The sequence below is a fragment of the Falco naumanni genome, chromosome 2 (assembly GCF_017639655.2).
Source record: "Falco naumanni isolate bFalNau1 chromosome 2, bFalNau1.pat, whole genome shotgun sequence".
Lineage (NCBI taxonomy): Eukaryota > Metazoa > Chordata > Aves > Falconiformes > Falconidae > Falco > Falco naumanni.
This window is the reverse complement of record NC_054055.1, coordinates 103,268,567-103,296,151: the sequence shown is the minus strand read 5'-3', so window position 1 is coordinate 103,296,151 and position 27,585 is coordinate 103,268,567. Positions and strand designations below refer to the sequence as shown.

The 27,585-nt window shown below is 39.6% G+C and overlaps 1 protein-coding gene across 1 annotated transcript in view; it reads right to left on the bottom strand.

Annotated features, from left to right (window-relative positions):
- Positions 1-9,086: 9,086 nt before the first annotated feature.
- The window catches only part of ADAMTS5 (ADAM metallopeptidase with thrombospondin type 1 motif 5), a 46,867-nt gene continuing 28,368 nt past the window's right edge, over positions 9,087-27,585 (bottom strand). The window contains 5 exon segments of the mRNA XM_040582847.1: positions 9,087-16,124; positions 19,632-19,807; positions 20,658-20,833; positions 21,269-21,452; positions 22,669-22,952. Coding sequence (XP_040438781.1) covers positions 15,551-16,124; positions 19,632-19,807; positions 20,658-20,833; positions 21,269-21,452; positions 22,669-22,952 — 1,394 coding nt within the window. The 3' untranslated portion in view covers positions 9,087-15,550.

The window sequence follows — 27,585 nt, the reverse complement described above, 5'->3', positions numbered from 1 at the left end:
CTAATAACCTAAATCCATGGAGAGAAACAAGAGCTTGTGGGCCCTGTTCATCTTACCCTAAGGTCAATGGCAAGAGCCACAAGTTTGAGTGCCTACTTTTCTATCAATTAGCACAGGTGCCTAGGCTGACTAAATAAAGCCACTTGAAGAGCTACTGTAGGTAGGACCGATGCTCCTGTCTGCTGCGGGGAACTGCTTCCTTCTGTGGATGCAGCTACAAGGGGGGACCTGAAAGAAACAAATGGCTGAGAATGTCAACCTGATGCTGAAAGCAGCTGTGAAAAATCCTGGTAAAGGAGGAACAGTTGTTTTATATCACTATTTTGGAACCTAGAAGACCATGGTACGTTCCTGGCTGTGTTTCTGCTCACTGTGTGACTTAAAACAGGGTAATTATGACTTTTATGTCTTCCAGTTGCTTCAGCTGGGAAACAGGGGCAAGAATATCTTCTGGTGCCTCTTTGTTTGTCATCACTTCATTTGACCTGTGTAAGCATAGGCAAATCCTGAAATCTTGCAGCTCAACTTCACAATTAAGGGAAATGTGGGGATATTTGATTAGGATTATGCTTCAAATGGCAACACTTTCTTTGAGCTAGGTTAGTCCTGGATCAACCCAGCATAGCTTGTTTGGGAGAAAAACCAAGCAATGAATCAGTGAATCCTTGGAGATGCAAACTTCATTTTGTGGCATCATTCGTATATGCTTTGCCTTTTCTTCTAATTTCTTTTCATTCTCCTGTTGTTGCAATGCATGTTGGCTCAGGTTTGGGAACTGGAGAGAAAAGCAGTGAGCAGACATCCCTGTTGGTGTGCAACCTTCTTTTTTGAAACTACTCCACAGAGGGGGCTCATGTAACTCTGCCATTAGCCACACAACTTGCTTGCACACCAAGAACATGCGTGAGGGGGGCTCTTGATGACTCCTGCCATTAAGCTAACCAGTGGGAAGGCATTTCTAAATACTCTGAAGTCCTATTGCAATAGCTCTTTATGTTTATTGTATTATAGAAGCTAAAATGCCTAACATAGCTATATAATACATCACTTGCATGGAGGCAGTGAAAATAATTTTGAAGGCAAAAATCTCAGTAAGGCTGGTACTTCATGGGGAGAAAAAGAGTTTTAATCAGTGAGAACTGCATTAATACAGCATACTAGGCAATGCTGAGCTTGGAAGCATAACTGTAGTAATATCGTCCTCACAATTTTGGATTGGACCTGTATCTCTGCTGTTACTTTTCCTTTCCCTATATTTTTCATAACTTCAGGCTTGTACTGTATGTGCTTTTGGGTGCTTGCACTGTCTACGCTGTGTTTCTGCAATTTGTTTGCAAAGTATCTTGTAGGCTGAAGCTACTGTGGTGGAAATTATTAATGATCACCATGTGCAATGCCTAATTAGTACTGGAACTTGAGCCTTGTCTTCTCACACACCACCAAAAATCTCACAGTGACTTGTATCATGATGGTTGTGTTGCATGTTAATAAAACTTCCAAATTTAGTCAATAAGAGGATTCCTGCTTTTTAAGTGGCTGTTTGTCTCATTGTTGTCACAGTTCTTGATTAATTTGATTTTTTGACATTCTTGCACATTTGTATTAACTTGCTATACAGGGGCTTGAAAGAACAGCACATGAAACTGTGCTCAAGTGGCCTGTTACAATTTTTTCTCATAATAAAAGAGCATGAAATCATCCAGCTATCTGCTGGAAAATGTACTAATTATTTTGTGAGTGGGTAAAAGGTCACAGCCAACAGGGCAAGGGAAAGACAAGGAAGCTCCACATAACTGTGCATTGGAATAATGTCTAGGGAGAGAACATAATATTTATAAATACAGTCAATAAAAATAATTGTAAAGCTTTTCTAAAAGCTTTACCCTGTTGTCAAACAGGAAATTTAGAATTATTTGTGTCAAGACCAGAAAGGCCTGCTCATAGAAGCAGAGTTTTGTACTAGCAAAGCACAGGAACATTTTATTTTCAAATTCATAAAGCAAACTTTGATCATCATGCAGGAAATATGCGAGACTCAAGAAATCCTGCCACTGACCTCTATGGTAGAATAAAACTAAGAGAGAAGGGGAAATAACTAACAAATTTTTTAATTACTATTATGGCAAGACTTTTAAGTCCGTTTGAATCCCAAACATGCATTCTAAGAAAGGAAAACATTTTCTTTCATTGGACAGCCCTGGAGAGTGGCTGGGTTTTTCTCTACCATAACCCGCTCCGCCCCCCCCCCCCCCCCCCCCCGCCCCCTGAGATTTTTTTTTTTTCTTTTTTCTTGCATGTACGTGTAAAAATACAAAGTCATTTGCAAGAAGTTCACTTAATTCCTCACTCTTAGCTCACATTTGTTACAGATTTTGTTTTGGCTTCCAGTTTGCCAGAAGGGAAGGGAAGTGTGCTCAAGCCAGGGAATGCTGCTGTCCACTGAAAAATGTGTTTGGATGGAGGAGCTCTTTTTCATGGATGGATTGTGGCTTTTGGCAGCAGAGGTGGCAGGTTGCCATAACTACTATACCATTAAAGAAAAAAAAAAAAAAAAGGTTTTAAGTAAAGAGACATTTTTGAAATTACTCTTTTATTAACAGCCCTGGTAGAATCAATCAGTTCAGTATGATGGGTGACAGGTTACTGAATGTGGTCTCTTGGGTGTATGCTAAGGGTATCCTTTTAGGGCTATATTCAGGCATTGGCTTGTAAGGTACATAGGGGAGGAAAATATGTAGACAGCCAGAGAACTGAACATAATCTGCCTTGCGTGGGATTTCAGGGCTTGGCTAGAATCACAGTATGGTGTTAAATAGCGCACTAAAAAAATAAAAATATATGTTTTTCAAAAACTTTAAGGATGGGATTTACAAATTCACTGAAATGATTTAGAAATATGAGTTACATTTTAAGTCAACACTAAGGGCTGCCTTAACTGTAGATATAACTTAATATGTATCTGTATTCAAGTGACAGGTACTACTCAGATAAAAAGCCCAGATATAGCTGGTTAACACTGAATATTACTGGAGTAGACCCAGAGATGGTTTATACTGGGTCAAACCCAGACAAAGGTTTTTCATCCTCGACATTGCACCACATATTATTGTCACTGGCAAATTGCTTTGGCACTTTTTTTTGTGTGCTGTTGGAGTCAGAAAACATTTCATACTGCTAAAATAACCTCTGTCTGTTGCCATACAGATACCAACATAGTTTTTGTGGTCCTCTGGCTACTCCTCTGCAGTGCTTTGAGATGTGTCCCAAATGACCGAGCTATTTATTTACTCACGGGACCTTTACTGAACTAGTCACGTGAATTGGACTCATACCCCTGCTTAAACAGTGGCTGCCGGGCAGGCTTTATTCCTTCCTTCTCACAAATTTCTGGGGTCAGAACCTATGAGACTGTCTCTCAAAGAGCCTTTGCAACCCATGGTCACGGTGCACCTTTAGCTGCGACCTTTACTCTGGTCCAGTGGAGAGGAGAAGTGCTCCCATGTTTTGTTCAGCCGGTGGCTTTCTCTTGTGTGTCAACATCAAGACCCCTTGGGGTATTTGTTAATCAATCTGAAATCTAAATCCTTTGTCTGTGAGGTGCGTTTCCTATGGTACATCTTACTAGCCTAAGCACGTGTATCAAAGACCAACCCTTTGCTTTAAAAGCAGGTGTTACATGAGGAAGTACATTAGGAATGACTGATTCACTCACACCCCTTTGTGAGTTGTAATGTATATTACAGCTACAATTGCTTCCATGCAGCAGTAGGAACCTCCTGGCATATCTAACTAAATAAATCACCTAAGATTTTATTTCAAGCTTTAAAACGGCTTAAAATGATGAACCCATCTGGGCTGCAATCTTCAGGGTTTTTTTAGTAACAATATCCACATTGTCATAAAAAATCAGGCCATGAAGTGTTCAGCTATTACTTCTAATGGAAATCCATATTTATCCTTATAGAATCAAAAATTTTTGTTCTTTACATTTATCTGATAAGTTTAATCTTGTATGAAATTATCCTAAACTGTCTGAGCTCCCTTCTGAGTTACTTCTTGTCCCTTGCTGTATCTAACTGAAAAGTAAAGCATTTTTTCCTCTGTCACTACTCCCTTCTCTTATTTTAGCTGTTCTGCTTTGTATCTTGAAGTTTACCCCAATGGATGGATTTCTGTAAGATCTAAATTAACTCCTTGAGCTTTCCAAAGGTTTTGGATGCTGTCTGGTTATAGCTTACACCCAGCCTCAAGATAGAAAAGATACTGTTTGTAGATACTGTTCCTTCTCAGAGCTTTTCCCCCTCTTTTTCTTTGTAGTTGTAAATAAGAAGTAACTACATCTCCTACTTTTTTTTGCTGATGTGTTTTTTTTCCCCCCTCCTTAATCTACTTGGTCTTCAACATCCTCTTTTATATATTTCTAGAAACCTGACTAGCTCTGAAAACAAACCAGGTGATGACTTAAACATTATGAGTGCAGCCAAAGGAAATGGCTCCTGGGGCAGAAGGTGCAGGCTCTGGGGAACAGGAGCCTGAGACTGGAGCTGTACTGGGAAGGCCTTCAGCAGGCTGAGGCAGGCAGAGACCTTTTGGAGGCAAAGTTGTTCCACAGTAACCTCGTAACTTGTTTTAGGTTCTAGCTCTGGCTTGCCTTAGGAAACTTTTTTTTGGGGAAAAAAACCTGCCAAAAATACACAATGAACTCATCCCAAAATAATAATTACTCTGATGGAAAGGGAAAAGAAAACATCCTTTGGTTCTTTCTCCTCTTCTCTGAAGAAAAAGTTCATATATATTACTTCAGATCACTATTTTGTTTTAACCCGGTGAAGGGATAGCGTTTTGATGGTGATTTCCTGCATACATGAAGAGGCTGAGGTTTGCACAGAGAAGTCCTGCAACTTCCCTTCTCCTTTGAAATGAAGCTGAAGAGCATTACAGCGTGCCTGTGCAGCCAAGAGTCTGACTGTGTATTTTGGCATTTGAATGCCAGACTGTTTGGTAATTTCCCCTTAAATCCTTTCATAGCTCAAATTCCTGTTGAAAGAACCTATATCTCCGTAGCCACTGGTTTACCATACGGAGTCTGTCTGTGCTCTCTGCGGCTGCTCTGCCGTTCAGTGTACCCCTCAGAAGCAATGCCGTTTCATGTGCTTTTATTCGGTTGTGTGCAGCATATATTTAAAATGAAATATTGGCTGAACCCCCTTTGGATGGCTGTCAGATCTTAGTATGCCACATAAATATCAGTGTGAAAACATTCCTCCCAGCCCACACAGAATGCATCTAACACTGTTTTTTCTGGACAAAACCAGCGCTAGCACAGCGAGGCCTTCAGCAAAGGACCACTTCCAGTGGGCAGGGCCCTGTCTTAAATTGACCACTTTAAAGTGCTCTGAAAGTTTCCAGTATAATTTTCGTTGCCCTTTAGTTACAGACCACCTTTACTAGGTAACTAAGCTTGTTTGCCAACCCGTTGGGTAGCTGCCATCTAAGCAATTGCCTAGGTGGCCTGCTGCCAGCTTCCAACTGTTTCAAGATGTGAGTTACCTGATGCTCTCAGGCACTATGGGACCATAGCGATGTTCACTGCGCCGGTGCCTTCCTGCTTACCAAGCAGATGTTTCTCTGTGGTACCTTCATGGCCTTAGGGCTGCACAGGGTTGGTTTCCAGTGGGCCTCCCTACTGGATTGACAGTCAAGTGCAATTTGCACATTTTTTTGCAAGGATGTGCACCAATACATGCATATGGACCTTCTGTGGTTATCTGCCTGGCTCGAGAAGAATTTACGTCTGCAAACCTTATAAGGGCATACGGCCTTCAATCATCACAGCAGATAAGCAAAATTATCAATGGGCACGAGAATACCCAGCTCCCACCAGCCAAGGGCCCGGGCAAAACACCTGCCTCCGCAGCAACTTAAACCTTGAAAGGAGTAAGTGCCTCAGTGCCCCTGGCGCAAAAAATGCAAAATCCACTTCGACTGCATTCCCTCAAAGTAACACCCCAAATATGCAAGGGAGGGGGGAAGATGACTAACAGAGCCAGCGCTATAAAAAGGTTTAATTTCTGATGCACACCTGTGCAAAGCACTGGGATGAGCTAGAGATAGGCATGTTCTTGCACATACACAGGATCTGAACGTTCAGCCAGCTTCACCCCTCAAGACAGCCCCAGAGTCAGTGCCAGCGGGGCTCTTGTGCAGTGCTGCCAGGCTCACCCCCTGCTCTCCCCTTCTCCCAACAGTCGCGAGAGCAGGGGACACTGTTCCTTTGCTGCCCATCTGGCAGCAGTCATGTCTTACTGGGAAGCGTTGCTGCTCACCTGATTCAGCAGAACTCAGGCTTGTGCAGTCAGAGATGTGCAGGAGGGTTTGGCTTTAATTCTACATATTTGGGTCCCTTAGGTAAAGTCTTACTGAGACAAAGGAATAGATGGAAGAAATAAAGACACAGCAGTGAGCCAAATTACAGGTAGGCAAAAACGTATGCTTATGAGGTTCCTGTGGCAAAATTCATTAAAGCCAACAAAGATTACAGAATGTAACACTTCTTACCCCTTATGCGTTTCGAGGCATCTCTCTCTCTCTCCCATACCTATGCACATGCATTCTCCAGAATTTCATCTGACTATCCTGTCTTACTGTATTTGTTTAGCAACACTTGGAGCAGTGAGACTGTGGCGGCAATGGCTGTTTTAATAAGCTCATCCTTAAGTTGCATGTGATTGCTACAACAAAGCTTTCTTGAGCAGCTGCTTAAAAAAATGTCTGTGCGCTTTCACTTAGACATACTTTTCCCAGAATAATCAAGGGAAAGAAAAGAGATTGCCGCCCTGGTCCTCCAAGCATGGAAAATAATATTTTTTACTTGACTTTTGTTAAATTATTTTTCCCACACATTTACTCTTCAACCCTATCCTTGGGTCAGCTTAGAATGCCAAGTGATCTAAGTATGATGAATTTATTACTTTGAACTTTGCAGAGCACAGCATAAGGAGAGTGAGGTAACAGTGTAAGCAGTGTGGAAAACTTGAATGTTTTCTAGTTTAATTATTGGATATAATCTGAGGTTTCCAAACTTTTTTTGTTGTTTGTTTTTTGTTTTGTTTTGTTAACAGGATCAGTTTGACTAGAGGATTGAAATTGGATCAAACCCATCTTGCATCCTCACCTAAAAATGAGATTTGGGTCTTCAAGTTCAGAATCTTGGGAATAGAAGTCTCCCTCCTCATGTGTAACTACATGTAATTTCTGAAGAGGTGAAATGCCACATTGTGAAGAGATGGAAAATACATTAAGAGAGAATGAGTTCATCTTCCTGATACAGAACAGTCCCTGCACTGTAATGGGATTATGACAGTGCTGGACATCTGAGAAAGTCTATACTGCTGTGTCAGCCCTATCTAATTTGTATACAAATGGATTTCCATTCCCAGTAATGGCTTTCTCTGAGCTACTGTGGAAATAAAAATGGAATTTTGGCAAGATAGGACTTGCCAGAATCACTTGGCGATATTGCAGCTCGCTATGCAGCCAAAAATACAGAAGAGGTACTGATGTATCTCTGAGATGGTAACACTTGTGGAATTCTGTAAGAGACAAAAAGTATCTAAAGTAGAGGACAAAGTTGTGGCATAGTTTGCACGTCTTCCATTTCTACCTGCAGGTGAGCAGGAGGAGACAAGGAGTTCATGGAGGTTTTGCTCTGCTCTGGGACTCTGGCTGAGGAAAGATGCAGGGAGGGAAGAAAACCTGTTAGCTAATTTTTACTGAAGAGTGTAGTAGATGGCTGATCTCCCTAAAACCCTTTATGCAGGGTAAACAGTAAAACCGCCTTCTAGCACGGGGCTTCCACTGCACCCTTCACTGATGTTGACCACTGTGTGCTTTCTGATGGGCAGCAACCAGTCTCATAACCAACAACTGTAAATGTATAAGCAAGATCTTCTGAAACATCTTTATATAGACTATGTAGCAGTAGTAGTAATACAAGTATGTAATGTGCATACATATAGATATACCCTGTACAAGCACTAGCAGGACAGTTCTCTTGTAATGTGGTTCCAGCAGATTTATATATAGTCTAATAGAAAAATTTGTCTAATAAGGACAATTTTTTCTGAAGACATTGGGACACTCTATAGGTATTTGCAGCTCTGTAAAGCTTCACTGCCTTTGAACAGCCTAGGAAGAAAAGCTATTCCGAGGCATATGTAAACTGTTTCTGTAAATAAGAATCAATTTAATTTACAATTTGTAAAAGAAAGTAAAGCAAAACCTCCACATTAATAAAAGGCAAAATCCAAAATTAATTAAAAGGCCAGCAATCAATAGATTAGACATGCACATGGGGTAAGATTTAGACAGGATGACTTTGCTTTCACTTTTGGAAAGAAAGCATCATTTCCAGGAACAAGAAAAACTCCAGCTTAGTGATGTGGAATGAGAAAGGATAAGCAAGAAATCAGCATGAAAATTGAATTGTAATGCATAATAATACGGTTCTATTAGAAATATAAGTCTTGGTAATAACCCATCTTAAGAGCTCCACTTCAACTGTCTCACCAGCCCAATCCCCTAATTACTGCTCTTATCTTTCCTGCGACACGTATGCTATGCCACCACTTCTGCACGTATCATACACGGCCATTACCTGTTCTGGCAGGCTTTTCCTCCTCTTAGATTAGTTTATATGGCTAATTATGAATCTCATTCTGAATATCTAATCCACTAATTCTGCAGGATGTTGCTTTTGGACAGATCCCCTGGATTTCATGGGGACTTTGGGGAGGCTCAGATCTCAGTACGTACAGTCTTTCTGAACTGCAGCAAACAGGAACTTTGTCCAAGGCTCTGGAAGGGCACCGAATGCCACTTCCTACGCTTCCCTGTTCAGCTTCATGACTTACAAATCCACTTTGACAGAACTCCACTCCACCACAACTGAAGTACAGTGTTTACATATAGAAAGAATATTTATGTTTTAATGCAGGGATCAGCTCAATCTCTTTATGCTTGTCTGTCTCTAGTGGGGCGTAAATGGCACACGGTAGCACACAAACATACCACATAGAACACAAATGTTGGACCTATGATACAGTTTATATTTATTACTTTCACTGAAATCACAGAATCAGATGTTTTAAGATTACAACTGGTAAATTATACATAAGTAATAGTTTACAAAACAAAATATTGGCCTTCAATGTGTCACAGTACAGTGTAGACCTTGTACAATTCAGTTTAAATGAATTTATATTTTGCATAACATATTATTTATGATGTAAACTGGCTGACATAGTAGTGCTCTAAAAATGTTAAGTCTCTTTGATTAGACACATACTGGGATGAAAAAAAGTTTTGTGACACATCTTGTGTTTTCAAAGGGTACTGGTATTTCAGCCAAGTTATCTGTAATGCACAAAGTGACACTTCCCAGAATATGCTGACACCAATAGCATGTATAAAGAGGCACATGAAATAAACTAAGCAAAACCAAACATTGTGCTTTCCTTTTAGTCTTCCCTACAATACCTCTCTTGTTTTATCTTATCTGATGTTAGGCCGATGACCTGGCAACTGAAATTAAATGGATTTGCTGCTATACAGGAGTATACACTTTCTGCAATTTACTTGAATTCAGTATATTATTTCCTGTATCTGATGGGATTTTAACAGTGCATATATGCATATATTCTTGACCGTCAGTATGTTTCATATGATAAACTATCTGAAAATTTCACAGTTCATATGATAAATTGTGTAAACCAGTTCCTAAAAATTAAAAGACAAATTATGCTGTCACTTAAAGTGGTCTAAGTCTGAAGCAGCTCCTGCAAAGCCAAAAGATGTAATGAAGTTACTCTAATTTCACACAGGTGTAACTAAACCCGGTGTAAATATTTTGCCCTGTGAGTGGGAGTAATGAAGACCCAAATACCTGTTTGTGTATGTATGTACATGTATGTGTTTATATATTAACAAGTATACACATGCACACACAAAAAATACACATTTTCATTTAGCCATAGTTAAGTTCTACATGTGCCCATGTATGTGTTACAACACTGACTGTGCGAGGCTGATGTATGTGGAAATTATCTTAGTGTCCTTATAGCGACTCTGAGCCTCTACAGACAACTTGCAGGGCAAATGACATTGTGAGTTTTGTTTTCGAACTGCAACTCTGCAGTGTGAAGAGCAGCGGAACATTATCACGGTGTTTGGTACAGTGTGCCTGGAGAGAAGTGCTTATACCCACTCACCTGGAAGACTAAGAGTATGTTTGGGGCATTTCAAATTTTGTATGTTATCACTGAAAACTTGGACTTGTAATAACATCTTCTAAACCCCAGAGCTACATGTTGTGGTGCCAGCTGAGGACCTAGTAATTTCTCTTGCGTTAAGAGTCATTACCAGTCCACATGATAAACCAGACACACCTGCATTTGCAACGTTATTTGATGCAAGAATGTTGAACTGATACAAGCTACTATCAGTGTACCCACAGCAAAAAAAACTCTTGAAAATGTTACAAATGACAAGTATGAATGCAATAATGCACTCTGGCAACTCTATAAAAACTAATCACTCAATTAAAAGAAGGAACACACCCCTCCAAACAAGCAACTTTCTTTAAAAAAATCACAGTCCTTGCTCAGAAAATTGAATTTTGGCTCTTGGCATAGGCTCCATCTTCCTCAGTGTCAAGGAACAGCATGGCATTCATTAGCACAAGGAGAAACACTCACCTAAACATATTGCTGAAACCCCACAATTATTAATGTTCATCCTTACGAGTCCTATTTAAAACCTGCCCTACCAATCTTCAAAGTCACGGCTTATAGTCATTCCCTGGCATTTTGGAGTGGGTCTTAAGTGAGGAAGTGTCACCCGCTGGCCGTCACAAATCCATCTAAAGCCTTGTGGCTGCTCTGGGTCTCCAGTAGTGCTGGACTGCAGCAGCCACTGGGCAGAGAGGCTAACCTGGAATTTAACTTGTGTGAATGTGGGCACTGACAAGCAAGGTAACTTTCACCGGTTTGAAATAGATTATCTGTGGCCTGTATTACTGCCCTTACTGTGAAGTTGCTACAGAAGTAATTTGTATTGCTAAATAATCGACTGTAGGAAAGCTGTAGGTTTGTCTATATTGCAGTTTTTTCCTTACACTGGACACAATACAAGTTCCCTTGAGTTCAGCAGCAGTTGGACTGGATGGAAAGTGGAAGCGAACAGATATTGTTATGTTCAAGGAAACACTGGGAACGCTTTACAGGCTTTTTTGCATCTACCTTTGCTCGATGTGGTGCAAAGAGGTAGAATACAATGAAGTCAAACATTGCAAAGCCTTCCAAATAGGGCTTTTGATTTTTTATAGCCATATATACTTATCTATAAATGCATATAAATGGTGGAAAGACTGAAAAAGCAGCTTTCTTAATGGTCCAGTCTTCATAAACCAAATCATACATTGTTTCAGATACATTTTTAAAGAGGCACATGAGTTTCTCTATGCTGTTTTCACTTAAACGTAAGAAGCTGCATAAGAGAAGACTCACGTGCTGTCCTGACAACTCAGAGAAACTTCATTCACATGCAGAGGATGCCCATTTATTAAAAGCCTGAACTTGCTCCCACTGAAGTAAAGGGTAAGACTCCTGCCAGCTTTGGTGGTAAATCATTGAGGCATGCAGCATGAATTGCATGTGCCTATGCAAGGCAAGCCTGTAGCCTGGCTTTTTTAGGAGCTGGTATGGGGTTATTATTTTGGTCCACAGACCTTTATGACTTGCTGGTTGAGAGATTTTCAAAGTGAAGTGTAACAAGGAGCTCTGAGCATGAGGTGTCACAAAATCAAAAATCTATAACTTCTGTAAGAAAAAGATGGTAGCAGAAAAAGAATATAAATCTATACAGTGTGCACACATGTATACACATATACTCCTGTTTCATGCAGAAAGCTTTCTAAATAAAAACATACAAAAAATAACCAGTGCCATACATTATGTAAACTCACAAGGCGTACTTTCAACACAAATCTGAAGCATAAATTAAAAGAGCAAGAAAGAGAAAGACAGAGACGACAGCAAAACATTTTAAATATAGAATTTGCACAATTGGTATTTTTGTTAAATAAGAATAAATAAATTCATTACATCTGTTCACATACCAGTTGTAAAAACAATAAATTATTTTATTTTTTTTCAGTGCTGTGTTGCTTTTTATTTTTTTACAGTTGTGATTAATCCACAAGATTATTCCCTCTCCCCCTTGTGATAAAACTGTTTCCACAGGAGGGCAGCTAATTTAATTTCCTGTATACAGTCAAACCAAAGATGATGTAGGCTTTTTCCTAACGAGAACGTCTTATTTGAAAAACAGGTGCTCTAAAAACCACCAATGCTTAGGGGTCCAACTCTACCTAATGGCACTGGAGATGTGCCCCAAAAAGTCAGCAGTGAATTTAACACTGAGGATAGTTTCTTTCTACGCAAAGAGTAATACTCCATGTTTCTATCCCCTACACGCGTTTTATGAATTCTGTTTGGCAACACTTGGTAGTAATGTAAACAATGACGTAACAGTGTGAGTGACAAGGAATTCAGTTGAGAACAGAAGTTGAAAGGACAAAGCCACATACCCTGCACCAATTTTTCGTTCATCAGTTACATGAGACAGCTATGACTGACAAAAGCAAAGGCTGGAATTGGAAACTGATTAGAAAGAACAGTTAAAAAGCAAGTGTTAACTAGAGCAGGCTGACCTAGTTTAACTTACACTTCTAGGGTTGCTTCCTCGGTCTATCCCCTTTGCCCTCTCACCACATAAAGGCAAATACTTTTTGCTCATGTTAATTTGCTTCATTACTATGCTGGTGAAAAGAGAAAAGTCACTATAGTGGTTTGATCTCATTTATTTGTCATAAATAAACTCTTCCTATAAAAAAGATACTCTTGATCTAAGGAAGCTGGAAGCTTTAAATTTATACCCGCGTACGATATTACTCTTCTGGAGCCTGAATAGCATCCAAAAGCTTTAACCATCCTGTTGAATATATAATAAATTATTACTATGATGCAAAGACAAATACTTGCATATTCTCCCTCTATTATAATAAAACACAGGAAAAGCAAATGCCGCTTAACGCAGCAGCTGTATGCCGAGACAAATGTAAGTCTATGCTGAGACACATTAAGTCTCCTTAATTTTCCTCTCATGATGGTTTCTACTTGTTATGAAATGTTTTGAGAGGTTCTAGAACATCTGTAATACATACATAAGAGTAAAAATTAGATTACTTGAAAGGAAAATAAGACACTTCAAAGTGTTCTTATGTTAATAGGTAGAGAAGGCATAAATCTTAACTTTCCAGACTCTGCAAATATTCAGAGCCTTGATCTCAGTTCTTAGCGTGGGATCAGAGATTAAGTGGGGAATTTTCCTAAAGATCCACAGTTTTGCATAGGACTACTCCTAAAAGGAAGGCCACACCATTTTTGAAAACTGATGATGACTAGTAACATTCATCGGTAATTCATTTTGCCAGAGGAGGCGGCCCTGCCCCCATTACTGTTTATTTAGAACAGGGTACAAAAATAGATACTTCCCCAGGTTTCATACTTGTAGATACAGCAATGCTGTGCTGTTTCGAAATCATCACATGCTTTCTAAGAGTTCATACAAACATGCCACAGTTGCAAAAACATGTTTGTGTCAGCCTGGAGCAAGACCTGCCCTTGCTACACATGCCAACAAGTTTTCTCTACTGATTCCATGACTGGGATTTTCAGAACAGCCTGGGGTATTTCAGAGCTTGAGTACCACTGACTTACAGCTGTGAGGCTTGTCTGAAAATCCTCCTGCAGTCTCCTCTCTCGTGTGTGGATGAATGAAATAATAAAAGACAGATGGGATACTATTTTCATTAGTGTATTATAACCATTTCTTTTGGTACCTGTTATCCTAGGGCTTAATTCAAAGCCTGCTGATATAAAAGGAAGCAATTTTATCAGGGTTGCTATCAGGCCTCCAGCTGTTACCTGCATACGGTGAAATGCCCATCCTTGGTCACAGAACTTCTACCAAACCATACTGGGATTTAGAAGTTGCTGCCAATGAAAACTATTATGAGCTACTGCCTGTACTGTGGAAACAGTCTTATTGATATTGGGCAAGTCCTCCACATCCTGATGTGGTTCGACTTCCTAGTGACCCCTCTTCCTCCCAAATATGGTAGATATACAAAACATGAATGCCTTTTATAGCTTTAAAAAAAACCCCAAACACACACAAAACAATCAAAAAAGACAAATAGATACAAACTTTTGCTGGTAAGATGAATACCAGAGTTAGACATGATGGACAAAACAGTGATAAAATATTAACTGCTTGCTGTGTTTTTTTGACCTTTATAGCCTCTTCAGAAGATGTAGGTACATTACACATTGTTAGATTCAAGGTGGAAGCCATAGAGAAAACAACAGAGAAAGCAGTTGAACACAGCCTCAGAATATCTGAGTTAGAAGACACTTGATTATCTTACCTGTAATTTTTGGTTCTCTAACTAGTTTCTACAAAATACAGTATGCCTTTATTTTATGGAAAGAAGCAGCTAGCAGCTCTTGCTCATTGACAAGGATCCCAAGCTGTGACACAGCTGGAACTAGTGGAAGGTTCACAAGCAAAGTGTACACAAATTCCTCCCAGAAGCCAAATCCTCCTTCTGTGTGTGCCTGACATAAATGGTGAGGAGTCGCTGATGGTGCTGGTACTTGAGCAATGTACATGTGGGAATCCCTGGTCAGCAAGCTGCTGCAGTGCTCCTTCTGAGAACTTATTGGTGGAAACACAGTATTCATCACAGAATAATGATCTGCTGTCAGGAATTTCCTAGCATGAAAATGTGTTTCCTTTTGTCAAAACCAAAAGGTATTATTTTTTAAAACCAGCAGCAAGCTCTTCATTTTCCAGTAAAACATCTGCAGCCCTTTCTGAAGAATGGAACAAGTCCACAAGGGCTGCAGATATACTTTGGTCAATCACTTTGCTTATGTAGTTTGTCTTTTGATTTTTTTAATAGAACCAAGTGATATAAAGTGACATACCAAATGAAAGATATTTACAAAACAGTATAAAATAAGCTACTGTGGTATCATGGGTACATGTGACATTTTCTAAGGACATACTGTATTAGAGGTAGGTGAAAAAGGGGAGATGATTCTGTAACCTTCAAATAATCCAGGATCCTCCATTCACTAGTTTTTCTTCTTTTGCATTATTTTATTTTATATTTTTGCAGACACAGAGGGCTTATAACAACTTTAATGCTTCTTTTTTTTTTTTTTTTTGACATATTTAGATCACCCTACTATTATTCAAAGCAGTGCACATCTTCATTTGGTCCAAATAGGCAGATTCTGCCCATAATTTGAGACTGTATGTAAGTACATTGAAGCCTTTGCTTCTCTCTGTCTGGGCAGACCTAATACCAGTATGTCAACAATGGCTTAATCAAACCTCTTTTAAAGAAGATCAGAACCACAGGTTAACACTTTTTCAACAAGCACTGTTTAAATGCTGATGGTCTCTGAGAGAGAAGACATCCCTTAGCTAATTTTCCATGCCCGTCTTTGCACTGGACAGTCCTGGTGTGCCATCCCGTGTCGCACGTTCGAGAACAAGAAAGCCACGGCCCTGTAACCCAGCGTGGTTGCATGAGCTGTGGAGTTACTTTGCTGCTGCTGCTGCCACTGCTGGTGACAGAATTAGTCATTTGCCCTTGCTTCTTTGGCACAAAGAAACTATAGCGGACATCCACTGGCTGAGTTGGATCAGTTGCAAGTATCTGCACAATAAGAATCTCTTTTGTGGCAGAGTGTCCCATTGCGTGCAAGAAATCATCTTTGTGACTCCAGCCGCTGTAGTTCATGACAGTCCCGTTGATGTCAATGATTGTTTCTGAAGTGGAGATCATATATTTTCCATTGACAAGGTACTCACCGTTTTTCTTTTTGAGGGCTAGGTAGGCAGTGAACCTGCTCTGGTCCTTAGTCTTGAACTGCCGAACTTTGATGTGAGTTGCCCCTTCTGGGATTTTCACTACATCTGTGTAGCCCTTGCTGAACGAAGGAAAAGAACAAAAGAGCGTTCAGTAGCTAGCACGCCACAAGCCTCGAGTCTTACAGCAACGCCTAATGAAGTCGTGGGCGTGACACACCTTGCTTCGCTTTGGTTCAGGCCCTGAATCCATCTGGCTTGAGGCGCATCTAACATTCATTTAACCAGGTTCCACTGTTTGCCTATTGTATTGTTCTTTACGTTTTTGAAGAGATTTCTACTGCGCTTATTTCAAGTTGCTTAATCTTTAGCTTTAGTAACAATTTTATGTGAGTCAGATACAAGAGGAATGAAAAATAACAGATAGCTTATATATTTCAGCAAAGGGTGGGAGATATGAAATACGATGCATGCTTTGCCTGCCAAGGAAAAGATAATGAGATATGCATTGGTTACAGCTGTTTCTTGCTGGTTTTGCTATAATGATGATTAAGGAAAGCAAGAGCAGAGTAACAGCTGGGCAGAGGTACCTTGGGAACATTTGAAAATAATCTTGATCACTGAGAAAAAAATTGTTTACTTTGAAATTCACAAAGCCGAAGATTAATTTTCAAGTGTCTAATATGGGGTGCACCCAAATGTTTAATTTGTACCATCACAGAGTCCTCTCCATTGCTACTTATTAAGTATCTTAATTCAGATTTTGAAAAAGATATTTAACTTTTCCACCAAAAGTGACAAGCATTCAAAACCTGCAAGTCTGCTGGAACTTAGCACTATCTCAAGTATGTTATTTAGTTTAACTTTACTGATACATAGAAAAAACCTAAAGCCTATACAGAGCTATAAGCTACCAGCTGGACTTTGGAGACCTGATTTTCATTTCTAAATCTGTGACAAAACCATTTTGCAAATATCTCATATCTGAAAAGTTTAGCGCTGAAACTTCTAGGAAAAAAAGAATGAGAAAATATACTAAAAATATATAAAAGTGAAGGGGTCTCTTTTGGGACTGTTTAAAGGACAGACTGCTAATTTTTGAGAGTTTTTGACTGCACAAGTAGAGACCACACAAACGACAGATTAAACGTCTGGTCTATTCTGCTGCTATTTCCAATTACGGGACAACTGAAACTCTATTGGTGTAGCATCTCCAAAAAGCTGAAGGAATATGGTGTGAAAAACAGGTTGGGGGGCAACTCTGCTCTACAGCACTGCACAAATCTTTTTACGCAACAGTTGCCAAAACAATTCTGTTAAAATATGTTATTAAAGTTACAAAATCATTTGTTCAAAAACGAAAAGCAATGCTGGAACATTTAAGTCATTTACACAAAGAACTGTAACACTCCATGTGCACAAAGAAGCACGGCAGCCCTAAATCTCCTCTTTCCAATTTTCTGACAATTTGGCATTACTGCCTTGTAATGAAAGTTCTTAGGACCCAAGTTTTCCAGAAGATTATGTTTTGACTGCTTTAAAAGTAAGAAGTACAAACAAAAGTTACTGCAATTTTCTGCAATGGGAATTATTAGTTTCTCCTTGTACATTTAATAGTTTTCCTGTATATTTAATGTACAGATTGCTACAGTTTGGTTTATAATGGACATCAATGCAGGAGCTGCTAATTTTCAGTGGAGAAAAGATAATTTTACTGTAGCCACTGCCCTTTCATATGTAAAAACAGTTTACAGACAATTACTATTCCACTATTTTAATGAGAGGTTTATTTTAAAGTCAATTACTCACAGGCTAAGGGAACTGTCTCAAACAGTATTTCTAGTAAAAAAAAGAATCCTTGTCACTCCAAAATTCAATCAAAATCATGTTAGAACATACTTGTTACTTACAGGTTGACTATTACTTTCTAAATGAGGCAACTTTCTGAATGCATTGAGGTTGAATTAGTATTTTACTCTCCAGCCAGTCTCATTTCAGTTAAAGGTGTGATTTGAGGAGTAAGATGGTAACCTCATCAAAATAATTATAATAGAAAATCTCCATTTCCAAATATACCTATGCTACAAATCTGGCCTCACTGAAATTGATGGAGACCCTTTAAGATTTTTGCTGAAGCTTGGATTCCAGCACGAGGATCAATACTGAACCACATGAAATATATCTCACACTTTCTTCATTTACACATCCTAGACATTTCAGTATTGACAAACTGGAAAAGATTTGGTTTATATAATTACTAATTCGGATGGAAAGTCATTCTTTTTGGCAGAGGTGTTTTGGCACCCTTAGGTGAGTAATCATTGGTTTACCAGGAAGAAAATTAGTTATGCTTATTTTTAGAATAAATTCACTCTCAAAGCCATTTTTGACCACTACTAATCAGTGTTTTGAAATGTATAGAAATAAAAGGTCATTTCAGAAGTCAGATTTCAACTTTTGATAGCTTTCAATATCCTATGTAAAAAAATGCAAGATATAAAAGAAAACCAAGTTTATGTACATTTTTAAAGATGATACACTAATGCAGTTACAGATACTGAGTAGAAATTGTCAACTGAAAGTTTCTAAGAGTAGATCACTACAGCAGTCCTTTGAGACCTTGGAAATGATATAAATGATATTTAAAAATCCTCATTTTTCTATGAATCTTAAAGACTCGAAGAGGGAGGGAAACCAGAGTGCAGACAGAAGGCAGACTTACTTGAAATTGGTATCTCAGTACAAAGCTTAATGCTGCCCGCAATGTGGTCAGGGAAAACCATGGAGGTGTTTCTTTTTATTTTACTTGTATTAAGTTTTATTATAGTTAAAAGCTGAATTCTGACAGAAAAAGGGATAACTGCTATAAATATTTTGAATATATAAAAAAAAATCTATCTGGAGATTGATATTTTACCAATGGACATGAAGGGACATAGCAAATGCCATGCTTAAACCTACATTTACTTCTGACATCTCATCTAGTCATCTAAGCTCCACATACACTCAGCAGTGTGAAAAAGTATTTTTTGGGTATAATCCTTCTCAGCTATTAAGGAAGGCTTTCACAGCTGCTGTCTGCTTATCTCCACTAACGACACAAGGAATACGTATCACTACATCAGGTGGGATGTCCTCATTGCTATTCAAAGTTAGATGAGATGAAACACATTCTCAGCACATAACTTGCTAACACAGCATCATCTGGGAAACACAGAGTTTCAGATATACCCACATTAATCTGAACCCAACAACTTTCTGATTCACTCCTCTCTTCCCTTTCCTCTCGTAACCATAAGCCATCTGACACAGCACGATTAGCAAGGAGCACGCGATGCTGTGCCTTATTGTGGGCAAACTTCCCGTTAATGGGGTGTTCACCTGTATTACTGGCACTTTATGTCAGAAATGAACTGGTTACAGTGTTTGCCAGTTGATTATTTGCCAGTTTCAGGGTCATTAAAAGGACAGATGTAAACATCTGGAAAGTGCAATGAAGCACAGGTAATGTACTTTTTTGCTCAATCTTCATATGAAAGTAAATTGCATTTAGAGACAGAAGGAAAGCAAGCACATAGCAGTTACTATCTGTACAACAACATACATTTACTAATACTCAAGATCAATACCTCTTTTTGGTAAAGGTTCCCATGACTTTTGTGCAGCTGGAATTGTCTCCTCCACACACACCACATTTGTCATACTGGAGCTTTGAACCAATGATGCCATCACAACCAGTTCGGATGCATTTTCCCCGGACACAGACTGAATTACTATATGGTCGACATTCAGTACCGTCAGTTACCTAGGCAATCAAATGACCATTAGTTAAAAGTACCATGGAAAAGATTTGCTTTTGTCGATCTGACTGGCAAACCCCATTTACTTATTTACATCACCTATTCAGAACAGAGCGCCTATCCTGACAGGCCAGGCTTGAGTTTCTCTAACATTCCCAGCACAAAACGATGAAATTTAGCAAAAGGCTGAAAGCAATGACAGATAATTCCACTGAAACACACTAAAATGACCCTGGCTTTAATAATGATCTAACAACTTTATTAATAATAATAACAGTACTTGTAGATAGCCTTGCATTTGAGCTATCTACACCTAAATGTTACCTTTGTAGCATTTAGAGGCAGAAAATTGCAAGCATAAGCATGGAAGACATTTCAGTTCAAATTGCATCTGATATAATAAACTGACTACAAGTCACATCTATACTAATTGGCTAATTATTCTGCAGTAATTGGCTCCATAAGAGTTATTCTGAACTCCCTCAACATAATTCAGGGTAAAACTTACTCTCTTACTTATAGTATTCTTTTTTTCCTCCAGAAAACCCCAGAACGACAGATGACTCTCCAGGCAGAAACTCCTTTCTCCACAACTGAAAGCAAACTAGTGCAGAACGCATTAAGAGGCCCATATTTTTCATGGATCCACATACTGAGATGTGGAGAAACTTACCTCATTTTAGAGGCCAGTTCTAGTCCTAATGTATAACCAGTGGATCAAGCCATTAAATCTAACCACACAGTCAAATCTTGGAATCATATGACTAACTTCTTTTCCGTTTTGTAAGGAAAGATTTCTAAGACACAAGACATTTCTAAACTGGAGTATGAAATCATGATTGGAGATGCCATTACCTTCTGAGAAAATACCACGTAATAGCCAGTTCCTTTGGCTCGGCAGGTGAGCTTGCAAACATCCCCGGGAAGTACTCCAGCATACTTGGGGACCCATTCAACAAATGTCTTGACACCCTTTGCGTCAGACTGATAGCCATTCCTTGCTTCACACTGCTCTTGTCGAAAAGATTTAGCTGCAGAATTATTCACATCATTAGTGACTATTTCAGATCATGCTGCAAATATCATTACGCCCATCTATTATTCCCACTTATTTTTTACATAATTTTTAAGTTACGTCACTTCACCTCTTTACTTGGAACTGGCCTTCAAATGCTTCAACTGTTTTAGCTTGGAAATCTTCCCATGACATAATAAGCACTAAAGGACTATAGTTTGCATTATGGTTCATTTTCCATGACTGAAACTTCTTTTCATTCAAGTGTCCTTTCTGTATGGTGTCAGGGTGGGAATGGGGGAAGAATTACAGTACTGTATTAATGACGAATGTCTTGCCTTGGTAAATACAGTTTGGAGAAATGACAACGGACCTTTGTTGTTTCCTTTCACAGCAGATATTAAATATTTACTATCTGTGAACTTAGAGACTGGAGCACGAAGGCACTCACCGTTTGCCGGGCAGGGTGCGACATTGCAGGAGCGGTAGATGGCCCTCTTGCCGGTGCAGTACCGGCCGTTGTTTCTAGGAGCTGGGTTATTGCAGTGACGATAAGCAAACTGAACTCCTCCGCCACAAGTACGGGAGCACTGTCCCCAGGGTCCCCAGGACCCCCAGTTACCATGGCTTGAAGCCTGCAATATATGGAACAGTGGGAGGTAAGGACATTATCCAAGTATGAACAAAGGTGCTACATCTCAAAGACACTGCTAATGTTTTCCTCGGTTGAAGGTGACTCCTTGGTCATTTTAATGAGGGGTAACAGTCTTAGGAGCCTTCTTTCTCCCAGCAGAGTTCATTTCTGTCTTTTACCTGCACATTGATACATCTCATTTGGCACCATGCATGGAACAAGTCAGTATCAGACCTTGCTCTGCACAGCCACCTTCAGCCTGTTTCATAGCAGACACCCATGCACCAGAAATACTGTCCATAGTCTCATGTGTTGTGCTCTTATTTTTTACTATTCCTACCAACAGGGCCCCTCAAACTAGCTCCAGGGGATTTGGCTCCCAGAATATGTTCATAAGAGTAACCTATGATTAATTAAATATAATTATTGTGATGTGTAGGTATTGCTTTGAATTACTGGCAAGAGATGGAGTTGTCAGATACAGTTTGCAACTCTGCTCAATTGGCTACCTAGAAAGAGTACTGCAACAGCACGTAAAAGTATATAATTCCATAAAAAAGGGTGTTGTAAGGGCTGTAACTTGATCTGAATGACTCTCATGGTAAGCTCTGCATGTCTTCTGTGGGCATGGGGCAGTGCTACTGTCTACCCAGTAGATTTAGAAGTATCTGAGCTCTGCAGCTGACAGCTCTCATGAGCCTGGGGGACTCTTCAGATGTATAAAGTTGACAGAGGGGACTTTGTCATTGGAGGTACAAACTCTTCCAATCCAGAAATTGTCTTCTGGATGAACTTCATCCACCTTTCTCTTCACTAGAGTTAGGGCCCTGGAGCCTTTCAGGTGAGGGCTGTAAATTAAATTTACAGATTTAATTTATCTTGCAGTCCATTGCCAAGAAGTCAGGAAGCTAAGAATAGGCCCCTGACAATTTCCATATGCCTGAGACCTGACTTACTGAATGGACAAATCTTCCACTCTGAAGGGATGCTCCCAGTTTTTCACGAATGAAGGCTTTCACACTTTGAGAAGAAAACATGTTTCCTGAAACTCAGCAGCACTTTTCCTATATCCCTTATCACTATCAGTCCAATTACATGCTAAAAAATAAGACAGCTTTCAATTTGACTTCCATAAAGTCCCTTTCACTCCCACAAAAATCAGCGCCTTTGAGGATCATGCCTTCTAACATTCCCTAGGGTCACAGCTGGTAACTTACTGAGTAGTATTTCTTCTTGGTTTTGTCAACACATTTTCCCTGGAGGCAGATCCTCCCTTTTCCACATGGTGTTCCCTCCACAGCAGGCAGCTTCTTAGTCAGACAAACCATCTGACCTTGGCGCACAACTGCACACCAGAGGCGAGAGCACACATCCATACCGGGGCACACTGTATATTCGGGTCCAAACGCCAGTTTGCACTGACGAATGGCATCGTAGGTTTGGCCGGGAAGCTCCTCAGGACCCAGGATGTGCTTTCTTGGTTGGTCCAGCAAACAGTTACCTAAAAGAGAAAACCGACCTATTATTACTCATTTCCTAGTTTTCTCTGCAGTGCTGCAAATCTGTCATTCAAGTTAGGCAGACCGATAATGACAGCAAACCTCATTCAAAGGATGCTGACGTGAATGGAAAGGCTCTCTGAGGTGTCTTCAGGTTTTGCACAAGGTCATACCATTGCGACTGCGTTCTCACCCAGCAGCATACTCAGTGCCAAGCTGCCTATTTCCAATTTGAGGGTGTAAATGAGTTTTACTCAGGTCCCTGTGGCTTTTCATCCTGGTTTCCTTTATTTGAATAGTCTCTGAACACATTCCACTCTATTTATCAGTTTGTGATTTAAGGAATGATTAAGACTCATGGCAGAGTAAGCAAAATTTTCACTTGAATTTTGAGACAATGTCAGAAATGGTAAAGCTTCTAAAGGGATGCCAGAAAAATCACAATCACCAGATCGGTAGCCAGTGAGGCACTTAAAAAAAAAACCAAAAAACAAACCAAGAAAAAACCAAGAAAAAAACCCCAACAGATCAAGAGAAAAATACAAGCTGCATATCAAAACTGATGTTGGTGGTAAATCTGGACTGGGCTTTCCTTGTAAGGAACGATACCTGGCTGCTTCTGGAATTAGTTTGAAGAGGGCTATCTGTTTTATACAAAACCACATGAATAACGGAAAGAAAAGAGAAAAATAGCATAAACAAAGAACTGTATCTGTGTTTTCAGATATATGGCAGAGGTCAACATTTGTCTGACCCACTCTAAACAATGAGAATTCACATTTACATTCTAGAGGATCTACTGATATATTTTTTTTTACTATTGAAAACCTCACTTGTTGACATGCAGAACTATTTATTCAGTATAAACTCTTTTACACTTCATGAAACGGGTATGTGGTCTGGGCAAGCTTCACTTATCCTTGGCCAAAATAATTTACCGCAATTTACCTCACTTTGGAAACTGCACTAGTATTCTTCAGTTGGATCATGTGTGAAAAAAAGGTTATCTATAAACACCTCACTATTTACACAAAATGGAAGAGAATTTCAAGCTATGGCAGTGAATTTAAACAAACCAAAGACGCCATCTCTCAATGGCTTGGTTTTTCCCTCCAGAACACACACTTACTGCAATTATTTTTTTCCTCTAATGACTAAGGCCATTTAGCCAAATCAGCCAAAAATTATTTCTGCATCATCACTTACTACCAAAAAAATCTGTCTTGTTAAAACTGTTCCATTTGTCCTTTGCTGACCCTGATTCACCCCAGCCTTATCTTTAATCTGAATTACCCTGACTTTTTTAATGCAGACAAGGTGTGCCAATGCTACTGAGGAGCTGAGTGCCCCGAGATAAAGATAATTAAAAGTACTGAGGCTTTCAAAGCCTGTTGTAGTGTAAAATATTAGAGACACAGTGAGGAGTGAGGAACCACAGATTTTTTTTCCTGGAGTTTCTGAAAAGCACATAATTAGCAAAAGTGCAAAAGTTTCTGTGAAAAATATACTTTGTAGAAGTAACAGCAGAAGCCCTACTGCATACACCTCGTGATTAGGGAGGAAGCTAGTACAGTGTTAGGGCAGCGGTAGGAAGGCACTAGCATGTCAACACTCAGTAGTAGACACTACTGTTGTATATATACTGCAGTCTATTGAATTCCCAAGTGGAACTATTCAGTATTTTAAAACATCTTAATAACACTTAATTTCACCATGACAGACACTGCTGCCCATCACTTAGATCTACTATGACTGAAATATTTGCATATACTTGATCTGTCAGTCATTTTACTTAACCCATTTGAATGCCTTTCAGATGTGAGTAACAAAGTTTCACAGGCTTACTTGGCAAATACAGCATTTTCCCCCCTCCAGAACACAGGGGAATGAGATTCAAACTTCTCCTTAACTGATACTGCTCTGAGGAAACATGTATAATTTCTATAAAGCCAGGTGTTCCAGCTGATCTCACATGATAAATTCAAAACTGAAGATAGCAAAGGCCCCTAAGGATTCCCCACAGGAAAAATAGTGGCAGTGTCTATGTTTAGACAGGTTGCAATGAAGTGCAGGTGTTTCTACCGCCAGCTGGTCCAACCTCCTACTTGTCATGGTAACAAAAGACAGAGTTACAAAGTCGGAGAACGGTTTGCCCTGGGCCCCCTAGTTGAGAAGGCAGAGAGGGCTTCGGTCCACTACCTTATATTGCAACGTACAGAGTACACCTATACTGCTATTCCCATTTTTTGTCCTGTGTACCAAAGAACATCTGTGTGCCCTGGGACACAGCAACATTGTTGGCTGATGACAGTGTTAATTAAGCCATCTCATTATCTCCTCAACGTTATGTGTAATATATGTGGAAAAAAACCAGGCAGAATAAATCTGTGCAGGAAGCAGTTTACCAGGATATACGTTAATTTAAACCAGAAATTGTCCTTGTTTCAGGTTGCACAGAGCACTGAGTTCTGACTAAACACAATAAATCGCAAGCAATCATACCACAGCCTAGTTAGTGGTTGGCATGACAATAAAGGCAATTAGTACCTTAGGAGAGGGCTGGCTAAAAGCAGATGGAAATAGATGTCGCTGTCTTCTGGGCACTAACTAAGCCTTTTCTTCCTAAATGGCAAACTGCCGTCTGGGCTTATCTCATGAGTGTAAACCCAATAGTGATATCATGACAATGATGTTTATAGTTCTCAGAGTGAGCCTCAGGGAATCAGCACCTTGATCTTCCCCAGACCTCCTGGTTGACCTTGGATGGGACATTTATACTGGGATTTATTCAGCTGACTTTAACTGCATGTAATGCTGGTATCTGCAATTCAGTCAGCTGTCAGATGTTTCACTACTCAGGCAAATGAGTTTATGCTGCAATTCAGCACCGCTAATGGAACTGATGAGGTCAGTCAAACCACTGATGCCACTGATTAGAACCCTCTGCACTATGATGGGAACTTAAATAGCCAGTTTAGCAGTAGCTACCTACATAGTAAATACCCACATTTTATGTAGCAAGTCCACTCCCCAACATCGCTTTCCAAATTCAGAAAGTAGGAACATCAGCACTTGAAAAAGTGATGTTAAAGAATTAAGAGAGTCAAGACTGTAGTGTTTTCTGTTACAGCACTATGGGATGAATATCCAAATCTATATGGGAAACTTACTTAAAGCTTTGATAAGACACTGACTGTTCTTATGTAATGGACTATTGCTCACAGATCCAAACTTCTGGACTTCACATTTCACTATGCTTACCCATAAGAAGCAAAAGATGAAGCACTTTTATTTCCTTACACCAGTGCTGCCATGCCCTATTTGTCACAAAGCACAATTTATAACCTTATGCCTATTTATGCCAAAAGCCCAGTGCAAACTGCTTATGTGGCCTACCAGAGAATGGAAGAGTCTCCTCTTGTTCAGGGTTTCCCACTTAAGCTTCCTGTGACTATGCAAAATTCAATCACAAAGATCCTAAAAGAAAGTCTGGTGTGTGAATATCTGTATTCTTTTGTTGCAACTGCTATTTTGTGCCTTTCTTACCTACATTAAGCCTGCAACACTGCTCAAAATTACACCTGAATGGTTATGTTTTTTCCCCTCTGCCTAGCAGCACTTGAGAGGGAGAGGATTTTCTTCTTTCTATGGGAAGACTGCAGGAGAGCTCCTTCTTGAAAACAGAAGGGAGGGAAAAGACTGCAATGGTACGACAGTACACCTGCCCCAGCTAAGCAAAAACATGAGCAACCCAAAAAGCAGACATATGCTTATTCTGAAGGAAAGACAGAAATACGGCACATTTGAACTGGTTTATTATCAGCCCAAAGCAGTGTGAAAGGTGGCATCATCATGCTTTGCTAGGATCCTGTGGTTCTGGTACACTCAGTGTACATTACAAATGGGAATTATGGAGCTATGGATTCATCCACTGGCTGGAAGAAGAAAATAAAACCAGAAGTTCCCTTCCTAAAATAACACATCTCCTTTCAACACAATAATTTGAAGAAACTGCAATTTAAATCATTGACTTCTATTTTTACTTCATAGATACTGTTTGTATTCTAAGACAAATTTTTGATTTAAAATAAATAACTGAAAAATTATAAACACTAACAGAAAAGAGACTGTTACTTAGAAAAGGTCTCTGAAGGCCCGATCTATCAAGAAAAGATTCCCTCAACACTGTATATTTGAAATCACACCAATAGCAGCAGCAATAAAATTAATTCCCTGAGGACTATGGAACTCTATGATGAGAGGTTAAAATTTTCTATGAATTATTTCACCATATCGGTAACTGTTTGAGACTACATGCTTGAGTGATAACTACTGGTGAGTATTAGAAAGGGCAATGTACCCTAACTCATCCATTAACAGACTGGCAGATCCTAAGCCCTCTACACGCAGTAAAGAACACATGATTTTCTGAAGAGTGTCAGCAGCTGAGGACTGCCAAACTTCTTGTACACGAAGTCAGCAATCATGACTAACAAGGAGACCATAATGCAGCTCTGAAGGATGGGAAGCTCCTACCTAATTTTACTGGAAAAAAACCCTGGCATAATTATATTCTTAGACCTGTAAGACTAATTGTTACAGCCTTCCCTTACTTCCACATTGAGACTGGGTCCA